The sequence below is a fragment of the Gossypium hirsutum genome, chromosome A03 (assembly GCF_007990345.1).
Source record: "Gossypium hirsutum isolate 1008001.06 chromosome A03, Gossypium_hirsutum_v2.1, whole genome shotgun sequence".
NCBI lineage: Eukaryota > Viridiplantae > Streptophyta > Magnoliopsida > Malvales > Malvaceae > Gossypium > Gossypium hirsutum.
In genome coordinates, this window is record NC_053426.1 from 8,989,235 (window position 1) to 8,999,009 (window position 9,775).

Sequence of the window (9,775 nt, forward strand, 5' to 3'; positions counted from 1 at the left end):
ATAAGCATGAAAATGACTAACCCTTTGCTTTTCTTGGTCTCCTGGAAATGGAAAGCTGTCTCCAGAGGCAGTGTTTCATATAAGCACACACCGAAAGGTTCCTGGGGCTGCAAGTTCAACTTAATTTCAAGGAAACACTCAGCATATCTAACAGCAACCCGGATTCACAATAGCTTCATCATTTCTCTCATAAAATTGTTCATTATCAGATGCAGGTATAGAAAGATAGTATGCTTTGATACGGTAGTCTGATATCCAGCTCCCAGCCAAGAGAAAGGGATGGAGAGATGATATAGGATGGCTCACTATTGCAGTTATTCAGCCGTTAGAAAGAATTTAATAGACGGAAACTGAAAAACTTCAATGTAAAACACATATTAGACTGAAGACAAATTCTACTAGAACCACATTTATTCACTATTTAGTGTTTTGAAGAAGTATACAGTTACTCACAAGAGAGCAAATTCAGCACAAGCAGAATGCAACTGGAAGTTCATTCAAGTTGTTTGTCATAATAAATTTACATTGCAGGCAACTACTTCAGCTATCCATAAGAGTTAACATGCACATCAGAGAATAGGGGTAAAGAAAGAGCAAATTAACTTAAAGGAACAAAAATTGGAAGTTATAAAGCCTGAGCTTCCATAATTTCATGATAAGGCTACATATTCAACTACAGGAACCTGAAAACTTATGTTAACGGACTGATAATGGTGAAGAACATTTCCCAACTAAGATCACCTAGGAGACTTTGGTCGCCCGAGAACATTTCAATCCAGCTTCACACGCTTTGACTGCTTCTTGGAGCCTTTACTAGTGCTTGGTGATGATTGAACTCCATGAACTCTTTTTGGTGATTTATGTGGTTCAGAATCCATTTCAGATTGTTTTCGCTTAAGGTCTCCACTATCTGTGGATTCTGTGCCAACCTTCGAGCAGTTAGCCGCTTCGGATGCAGATCCATTTTCACTGTCCCCCAATTCAAGGACAAAAGGTCAGATAAAAAACATGCATCTTGTGCAAACATGTGTTCAATTCAACTTACCCTACAATCTGAACCAAAGTTGCACGCAACTCTTATAGCATTCCCATCTCAACATCCCCATATTTCTTACATTCAATGTCCCTTGGTATTACGAAACATCGGATTTTCCTTCGATTAAAATCTTTCATTTCTTAATACCATTTTGTAGTTCCAACACAAATTACATAATAATTTTCAAAAGCTTTTAGGACAAAACCAGAACAATAACATAAGATCTGCTCAACTAAAAAAAAACCCACCTAGATAAAGTTCTTCCACCAGAGGCATTTGGCCGACATGCATTTGATGCTTCTTCATTTAGTTTCTATGAAGACAAGGCTTTCTTATGAGAGCAGAAGCAACTCAAGATCACAGAAAGAGAAGAATCACTGGGAAAAATTCGAAAGTCGCTTGACCTTTATAGTTTATACTCACATCAATAGAAGGATTGAAACTAAGAAATGACATCCGTCCAACAACTGCTCCTGGATGGGGATCCCCTTCCATAATGACCACACTGAATGCATGCAAATACAAATAGGAATTAAACAACTTGAAAGAGGGAAAAAAATTGAAGAAAATAACTAGATCTCACAAGTAGTTACATCCTAGCAAATTTATCTATCAAGTATCCCTCTGTATTTTTCATACTACAAGTAAACAATTCAGCTTTCTGCAGGTTGAGGGGAATCAAGCTTGACCAATATACTGAAGGCAACAATTGACAAAATGCTCTTAGCCCTCTAAATTACTATTTGAAAACTAAAGAAAAACCAAAACCACCATTGCTCTATTTCAATGATTCAACTCCTAGTAAACCAAAAAGCATATGGTCTGTTACTTCTCTCTAACCTTATAATGTAAGCACATATAACAAAATAGGTAGCAGCATAATGTCATTCATAGCTTAGCATAACTGAAATCTAACAAGCACTGAAGAAAAATAATTGCTCAATACACTTCATATATTAAAAGACCATTCAAAAACAGAGTTGGAAAATTGTACCATTTTCTAGTAATAGCACTACTCTCTTCAGGTTTAACCTCTTCTTTCTTAACTTTATCCTCTCTCTGAGCAGCCCTTTGCATGAACTATTAAATGCATTAAATAAAATAGAAACAAAATTCATACAAGTTACAGTTCCCAGTTTATTTTTCAAATTGAAAAAGGAAAAAGAAAAAAGGAAACTCAAATGAACAAAATTAATATGGCCATAATCCATATAAGGAGCTCAAGAAATCTTTTTCAATATAAATTCAAAGGAAAATAAACAAAATAATGAATACCCATATAAAATTAACGCAAAAACCAGCTCAAAACTCAAGTCGGTATAAACTCAAGGAAGAAAGCAAGAATATTTTTTGTACTGCAAGCTTACCTTCAAGCCCCTCAAAGTACTCGAGAGCTCTCGTTTCGCCATTTTAACAGCCAAACTTTCCTCCCGAAGAAAACACCGTTAAAAATACTGAATTGAATCAATTTCTTAACTCTTAATTAGGGGAAAACACTATCACCAAAAAGAAATTAGGGGGAAACACAATTTTTTTTGGATTTGTTGTGTTTCTTTTTTTAGGGCATCCAATAGATTGGGCCGACGAATTTAAATTTAGGTCTTTAACCCAATCCAAATGAGCCAAATTAGGGATTCGAAATAAAGAGGGTGAACGTATAATTTCATTATTAATACTCAAGGATCATTTTGATTTGGTATGAGATTATTTTGATATATCACTTTCAATTTAATGATATTTTATAAATATCTAATAAATAAAATTAAACATAAAATAATTATAATTAAAGTAAATCAAAATATCATATTTTTTAGTTTTATATTCGTATGCATTTATTGGGATAATTTAAATAGGTCGAAGTAAGGTGAAACAAATTAATACAATGGATAGAAATTAAAAATTTCATTTCAACAAAAAGTAAAGATTTTAATTAATAAGACTTACTCTTTCGCAATGACACACAAACCTTGTATGATTTCCCAACTCTCATAAGCCTATATGAAGTGCCGTACTTATCAAGAAAAGCAGAGAGCTTTCATTATACCCCAAAACTTAGCAATTAGCTTAACTCAAAAGGTTTCCACTTTTATTTTCAATTATCGGTTCACAATGTTCTTTCTTTTGTCATAAAGAAAACTGGTTTTTTTTTCTTTTTTTTGTTATCTTTGTACTAGAAGCTGTTTTTAATGGGATTGTTGTTGCATGTTAAAATATTAATTCGTTCATATTAATTAGTTGTTTTGGGTACTGGGTTTTGTTTATTGCTTCATTATTATCACTTATCTTTTAGATTTATTGACTTCTTTTCTTTTTAGCAGATTTTTTAGCTGAAAACTTTGTGATCATAGACATGGTACGTTTAATGATTTTGTAGTTCTTCCTTTTCGTTTTAATTTTAATTTCAGTTTATTTGATTGATCATAAGCTTTTTGTAAAATTGTTTCTTTGACTGGTATTGACGATTTAGCTTATTTGATCACCGCCTATATAGCTTAGGGCAGTTGTTCTCTCTAGTCTCTTGTTTGCTTATTATTATTTGTTTATTGCAGGACCGTGGCAATGAAAGATTTGAACAATGTTATCGATGTTACTCTGTCTCTTTCATTAATAAGGTTAGAGGTTACACTTAGTTTTCTTGGCTACAATGTGTTATATATGCAACTGAAGTGTTCTTTATTGTTCTATGAGCCTTTTTTAACTCCACTGTAATTCTAATTGAGTTAAGTCTTTACAGGCACATCTAGAGAAAGGAGATAAAGGTTTGTTGATCTTCTTCACCAATTTATATGATAATATGCCTCCAATATCAGTTTGTAAGTCTGGTTTTCATGGCAATTGACTAACTATAATGATTGCTTGTTATTTCCAGCTATTATGCCTCCCTCAGCTCTTGATCGCCTTGGTAAGTATTTAACTCAACTTTTCCTTCTTTTGTATCCCTGTTAATGAATGTATAATCCTAATATCGACAACGATTGTTATCCAGCATCTTTGCATGTTGATTTCCCATTGCTATTCGAGTTGACAAATGCTCCTGTGGGGCGAGTTTCTCATTGCGGGGTTCTAGAATTTATTGCAGATGAGGGCCTGATGTACTTAGCACACTGGGTATGGTTTTGAATTTTCTTTGATTCTTTCGATACTGTGATTCAAAGACTGTGTTCTGTTGATTTCGTGCTGCGTGCTTTTCCTACATTTTTTGTTTTCAGATGATGGAGAACTTGCTCCTTGAAGAGGGAGATATTGTACTGGTGAAGAGTACTAGCTTAGCAAAGGCAACCTATGTGAAGCTGCAACTACACACTATGGACTTTTTGGACATCTCCAACCCCAAAGCAATGTTAGTGATCTTATTGGCACCGACTTATGGAATATATCAAATTCTACGATCCGCATTTGTTTCTTAAATTCTTTTTCTTGTGTCTGTTTGCATGCAGCTTGGAAATTACGCTGAGGAGTTACTCTTGCTTAACCGTCGGTGACACTATCATGGTCCCCTATAATGATAAGAAGTATTATATTGATATAGTTGAAGCAAAACCTTCCCCTGCAGTCAGTGTAATTGAAACTGATTGTGAAGTGGACTTTGCACCTCCTCTTGATTATAAAGAATTTGAAAAGCCAGCTCCCTCTCTACACTCAAACAAGAGGCCACTTGAAGGTAATAACCAATGCAATGGTTGAACTTTGATTTTTGAACATACAAATGATTCCATGCAACAAATGACCTCTCCGTGCATATTTCAGTTGAAGAAGAGCTGCCAAGAAAAATCAAGTTCGTCCCTTTCAGCGGTTCAGCAAGGCGCTTGGATGGCGAACTGGCTGCAATGCCTGTCTCTCCTTTGCTTAAACAAAATTCAAATGTTGGTAATGAAACTGTTGCTTCCGGAAGCTATACTTCACGTCAACAGGCTGGAAAGCTTGTGTTCGGTTCGAATGGAAATCGGCCCCAAAATAAAACAACAAAAGTATGTTGTGCTATTCTAGTTTTAATGGCGGAAGTCACTCATGCGATTCAGATTATACATATTTCCCTAAAATAAGTCGACTTATATTTAGTTATTTGGAACTCTTGTTGTAGGTTGCCATGAAGAATAGCAGTCAAGAACCAAGGAGAGAGAAACAACCAGTTCAAGCCTTCACTGGGAAAAAGTATAAACTGATGGGATGACTGCATTCAAACTTTTAACTTGATATATATATATAAGGTTTTGATTGTTCCTTTTTACTTAGACCGGTAGGACGAAGAAGAAACTGAGTTTTTTTTTACAACCAAATGGTAGGATGGGAGCAATTTTATTTTATTATTAAGTTTTTTTAGATTCATTGTCTTACATGGTTACAAAATAGAACGGTTATTGTGAAAGACCAGTGAATATATATGATCTAAAAGAGCTAAGCTCTAACAGTTGTCTCAATGGAGATCTTGCCGGAATACCGAATGTTCTTAGTCTTCTCATCTGTAGCTTCCCAGAGCTCAGGCAATGCTTCCCGGATATTGTGGATGCTCTCTAAGGCATAATCCACACCGTCGGTCCGGTGAGAAGTTCCGACCTGTATATGTATGCATATTATGGGAGGAAACTAGTGAGCCAAGCATTCTCGAACTAATAAAAGGCAAAACCAAACACAAATTATCAGCACGATATATACTAACTTACCCACACAGCGTGAAGGCCCATCTTTTTACCAGTTTGTAGATTGCGGATGCTGTCATCAAAAAACAACTGCAGAGCCACCAATAACAAAAATATGATATCATCTGGAAGTCGGACAGATTCAATGGATATTGTGCTTTTGAGAAGTACAAAAGGATTGATTAAGTTACCGTTTTCTGAGGGTTGATTTTGGCAATCTTAAAAACTTGTTCGAATGCGTTCTCGAATGGTTTGCAGACAACAGGAGTACTTGGAAGCTTAAGCTCAGAATCAAGAACAGCACTGCAGTATCCATTGATGTCAAGAATGGCAGTGTCTGGTTTGATATCATCAGCAGCTGAAGGGTTTTCTTTGTTTATGGGATTCAGAGTCTCGAAACATATAATCCCTTCGAAGCAGTCCTCCAATCCCAACCTGTTGAGCACCCTGACAGCATGGTTCTTATCTGCATTGGTGAAAATCTGAATGCAAAACTAGAACATGGTTAGAAAGGAACAGGGTTCTAAATGATCATAAATAGCAATATTCATAATAAGAACAATCTTACTATTTTCCGAATTGGTATGCTAAGCAAGAGATTCCTTAAAACAGGGTCAGGTTTTAGCATTGCATAGGGCAGTCTCCCATGAACGAAACTGTCAAGTAAATAAATATATTAGAACCATATGCATGCTCCATATCTAAAATCTTGTACTTGAATTAAGTTTGACATGTACTTAATAACTAAATCGTCTTACACTATCATATTAACTTCAAAATCAAATCATTATGAACTTATGCCATGTTTGCTTCGATGGAATTAGAATGCGGTTCCGGATTAATTCCGAGAAGGACACTCATTTCGTTGTTTGGTTTAATTTTAGCTTCTGAATAGTTGATCTTCATTCCAGTCCTATTCATCAAAAACATTGAATTGGAATTCATTGCCTCCCCATGTAATAGCTATTGAATAGCTCAAAATTATTTTTTCTTACCAACATAGTCTGTTTTATTATAAATTAAATAATAGATTGTATGCATTAAAATGTTATAAAATAATAATTTTTATATATGTTATATCTTGAATTTTTTTTTTTTTTTTAAATATTGAGTTTGGAATATTTTTTATTATTATATAGTTTTATTGTGAAATAATTATATAGTTTAATATATTATTTTTTAAAAATATATTTAAAAATATTTTAGAATTATTAAATAAAGAAATTTCATATTAAAAATTATTATAATTTATATAATTTATATTATACTTATAAAAAATATTTAATAAATTATATTGAATAATTTACAAATATTTTATCATAATATTTTTTATTTTATTGATAAATATAACGTATTTAAAATTTTATTGAAATATTATTAATAATATCAAAAAGAACAATATTTGATGCACCGATCACTGCATAAATCTCATACACCATCATTGTATAATAACATGAAACATCATTAAATAAAACAAAAAATAGTGAAAAACTTAGAAATAAATACTAACAATTTTATTTAAATATAATTAAATGATAATAATTATGAATAAATATTAATAACTCATGGATCTAGGATCTTGGGTTTAATATAAGGGTAAAATTACCATTTTCAATCTATTCCATTTCTATTCACTAATATTATTTTACCAACCAAACAATGGAATACTATTTCAAGTCTATTCTATTCTCACAGTATAGCAATCCATTACAATTTTATTTTATTCCAAAGAACCAAAACTGCATTAGTAAAGTTTGACTGAAAATACTAACATACTAAATTATTAAATGAAAAAAAGTAAGGAGATTTCATTTTTAACTCATAAGTGTATAGACTAAATCTCAAATTTCATCAAAGTACAAAGATGAAAAACAGTACCTATGAAAATCATCATACTCAAAGTTATAACCAATAGCCTGTAAAGAAAAAAAAAATTGTAAGGTTTCTTAAAGGAGTTTTTATATTAAAAAGAAAGTTATGATAGGCTTTACCTTTAAACCAGCCATTGTTGTGCCATAATGCTTATACAGTGAAACACATAATTCAGGAACATTTTCCTTGATTCCAAGCTTCTTAATCATATATTCTAGAAAAAGGGGTATAAATAAAAGGTTATGAAATTGAAGAGGAAGCTAACAATTTTGCCAAACTAGGTGTCCCTTCAATGAAACCATGACAATACCTTGAATGTTCTTGGTAACTTCACTTGATATACCAGAAGTCAGAGGATAAAGAGTGTCGTCTAGATCTGTAAGTTTTTTAAATATAGTTCACACCAATTCGATCAGAAAATAAATCCTAAAGGGGAAAGATGAGAAATTTACCAAATAAAAGACATTCGTATTTGGGGTCCATGGCCTGGTTGATCTGATCTTCATATTCCATTTTTTATCTTCAGAAAAGGGTTATCAAATGCTTCTATCAGTTCAAAAAAACAGAGATTCACAAAATCTTAGAAATACCCCCAAAAGAAAAGGGTTTTGCCAGTGATGAAAATTGAAAGAGACCCAGATTCAGAGAGATTCCAGTTTATTGTGTGAAGAGAAAATGCATTGAAACATGAAATATAAATAAACCCAGAAAAATAAAGCATTCAAGTTAGACATTAAGTAACAAACAGAAAACGAAGAAGAAAACATGTAAAAGAAAGGAACATTACCAGATTCCAAGTAATAAAACACTGGAAGAAAAACAAAAGCAAAAACTTGGTAAGTTAAAAATGAAAAGCAAAGATAAAAGGAAAGAAAGAGGAAGGACAGGAAGGGGGAAAGGGATGTTTAACAGAGGGTATTGAATAGAGTAGAGAAGGGAGAGAAATGAGAGAATCTAGAAGAACGTGAAGGTGGAAAAGAGAAAACACAAGACTTTAGGCTTTGAATCAATGGCGTCTGAATAAGGGCAAATGAAGATGCGGTGATGGGGACACCTTAATTCAACAAGTGAACGCGTTTCGTTTAGCCACATAAATCAACACCACCATCACGTACTAGATCACCCTTCTTTACTCTTTGTATTTGATTGAATTTGAAAACTTAATCAGTTCAATTTAAATATGAAGTCAATTTTTTTTTTTAGAAAAAGGGCAATCTTAAAGAAACAGCAAGATTATACCCTTTTATCTGCTTCCAAGGAAGACGAATATCTTCCTCCAATATGTTGATATGGACATGAATTTTTGGAGAATCATACTGCAAAAGTTAACTATTGAGATTGTATCCTGCAAGTTTGCTTTGCGCTAGTTTAATCTAGCCTCGAGCAAACATTGCAATGTCGACATCATCACTCATGCCGCACAATTGCAACTGAGAAGCCTAATTGCCCAAAAATGTATAACAAATAAGTGCCCTAGGGAAGGGTGATGTTTGTAGACATTGCCTTCCCGTTGCCCTTAGTTATGTCATTGAACATTATTAGAGCAAGGTCGAGACACCTATTGGATTGAACACAACCAGTCCACCAATAATCGATGGAACGAAGCATGACATGCTTTTTGATAGATCGAAAGATCAAGTAATGATAAGATGAAGAATACAATCATGGAGATTGAGTTCGGATGAGTGTCCAGACTCAATATAAAGAGCGAGCCTGTAGACACCTTTTTCATTAGATTCACCTTCGGAAGTTAAATGAAAAATATTTCCTAAGTCTTATAAATTTAAGCAAATCGGGGTATTCATTAAAAATGATTTTATAGCAATGACAGTATCCCCGGACTCATTATGTTCAAATTTGACATTTGAATAAAAAGCTTGAACAAGATTAATATAAGTAGGTGAGTGAATTTAAAAAATCAAACCAACCCCAACTATGCAAAATTGGAAGATAAGAAAACTTTATACCTTCTAGCATGGAAAAATCTAGCTTCCTAGACTCCCAAACACGTTTAGATACAAAATTTCTATTGAATTGATCTCGTTCTGATTCGAAATGAAAACATTCATTAAAGATTATCTAAACCCACTAGAAGGATTGGTAGAGGAGGCATCAGTTCAAAGATGCTTTTTAGGGGCCATGGTAAAGGGCTAAACATTTAAAACATACTAAGGCTAACAAAAATTTCGTTGAGGAATTTTGTCGAACACTTGGTGTACAAAAGGTTTGA

General features: G+C 33.3%; 3 protein-coding genes across 11 annotated transcripts; 1 reads left to right on the top strand and 2 right to left on the bottom strand.

Moving 5' to 3' along the window:
* Nucleotides 1–383: 383 nt before the first annotated feature.
* On the bottom strand, nucleotides 384–2,673 carry LOC107885983 (uncharacterized). The gene is made up of 5 exons (XM_016809764.2): nucleotides 2,404–2,673; nucleotides 2,031–2,116; nucleotides 1,460–1,541; nucleotides 1,285–1,349; nucleotides 384–969 (listed from the first exon to the last, which is right to left on the bottom strand). Exons 1-5 carry the CDS (start codon nucleotides 2,443–2,445, stop codon nucleotides 771–773), a joined length of 474 nt encoding a protein of 157 aa, XP_016665253.1. The 5' UTR covers nucleotides 2,446–2,673; the 3' UTR covers nucleotides 384–770.
* A 303-nt stretch (nucleotides 2,674–2,976) lies between these two features.
* LOC107885980 (ubiquitin recognition factor in ER-associated degradation protein 1) lies at nucleotides 2,977–5,454 on the top strand. The gene is made up of 10 exons (XM_016809760.2): nucleotides 2,977–3,112; nucleotides 3,355–3,389; nucleotides 3,586–3,648; nucleotides 3,771–3,795; nucleotides 3,906–3,938; nucleotides 4,023–4,144; nucleotides 4,246–4,376; nucleotides 4,474–4,697; nucleotides 4,784–5,004; nucleotides 5,118–5,454. The coding sequence occupies exons 2-10, from the start codon at nucleotides 3,387–3,389 to the stop codon at nucleotides 5,205–5,207; spliced, it is 912 nt and encodes a 303-aa protein (XP_016665249.2). The 5' UTR covers nucleotides 2,977–3,112; nucleotides 3,355–3,386; the 3' UTR covers nucleotides 5,208–5,454.
* LOC107885981 (uncharacterized protein C24B11.05) lies at nucleotides 5,322–9,101 on the bottom strand. Of its 9 annotated transcripts, none has more exons than XM_041107953.1 (10): nucleotides 8,785–8,971; nucleotides 8,333–8,353; nucleotides 7,998–8,065; nucleotides 7,856–7,921; nucleotides 7,665–7,759; nucleotides 7,552–7,589; nucleotides 6,242–6,329; nucleotides 5,865–6,155; nucleotides 5,698–5,763; nucleotides 5,322–5,590 (listed from the first exon to the last, which is right to left on the bottom strand). In XM_041107953.1, the coding sequence occupies exons 3-10, from the start codon at nucleotides 8,056–8,058 to the stop codon at nucleotides 5,432–5,434; spliced, it is 864 nt and encodes a 287-aa protein (XP_040963887.1). In that variant the 5' UTR covers nucleotides 8,059–8,065; nucleotides 8,333–8,353; nucleotides 8,785–8,971; the 3' UTR covers nucleotides 5,322–5,431. The 9 variants fall into 9 exon arrangements, with proteins under 9 accessions (XP_040963887.1, XP_040963883.1, XP_040963878.1 ...); XM_041107949.1 differs by having other exon boundaries at nucleotides 7,998–8,091; XM_041107944.1 differs by having other exon boundaries at nucleotides 5,865–6,167; nucleotides 8,785–8,882.
* Nucleotides 9,102–9,775: the final 674 nt, after the last annotated feature.

What these genes read in the sequence shown, in the direction of transcription:
- LOC107885980 (XM_016809760.2), top strand. An exon ending in TCTAGAGAAAGGAGATAAAG is followed by an intron (nt 3,796 to 3,905) that starts GTTTGTTGATCT and finishes TGTTATTTCCAG; the next exon opens with CTATTATGCCTCCCTCAGCT. An exon ending in CTCAGCTCTTGATCGCCTTG is followed by an intron (nt 3,939 to 4,022) that starts GTAAGTATTTAA and finishes ATTGTTATCCAG; the next exon opens with CATCTTTGCATGTTGATTTC.
- LOC107885981 (XM_041107944.1), bottom strand. Translation starts at nt 8,058, where the DNA reads ATGGAATATGAAGATCAGATCAACCAGGCCATGGACCCCAAATACGAA. An exon ending in CAACAATGGCTGGTTTAAAG is followed by an intron (nt 7,590 to 7,664) that starts GTAAAGCCTATC and finishes TTTTCTTTACAG; the next exon opens with GCTATTGGTTATAACTTTGA. An exon ending in GAGTATGATGATTTTCATAG is followed by an intron (nt 6,330 to 7,551) that starts GTACTGTTTTTC and finishes TTTACTTGACAG; the next exon opens with TTTCGTTCATGGGAGACTGC.
- LOC107885983 (XM_016809764.2), bottom strand. Translation starts at nt 2,445, where the DNA reads ATGGCGAAACGAGAGCTCTCGAGTACTTTGAGGGGCTTGAAG. An exon ending in GTACTTTGAGGGGCTTGAAG is followed by an intron (nt 2,117 to 2,403) that starts GTAAGCTTGCAG and finishes TGCATTTAATAG; the next exon opens with TTCATGCAAAGGGCTGCTCA. An exon ending in AGTGCTATTACTAGAAAATG is followed by an intron (nt 1,542 to 2,030) that starts GTACAATTTTCC and finishes GCATGCATTCAG; the next exon opens with TGTGGTCATTATGGAAGGGG.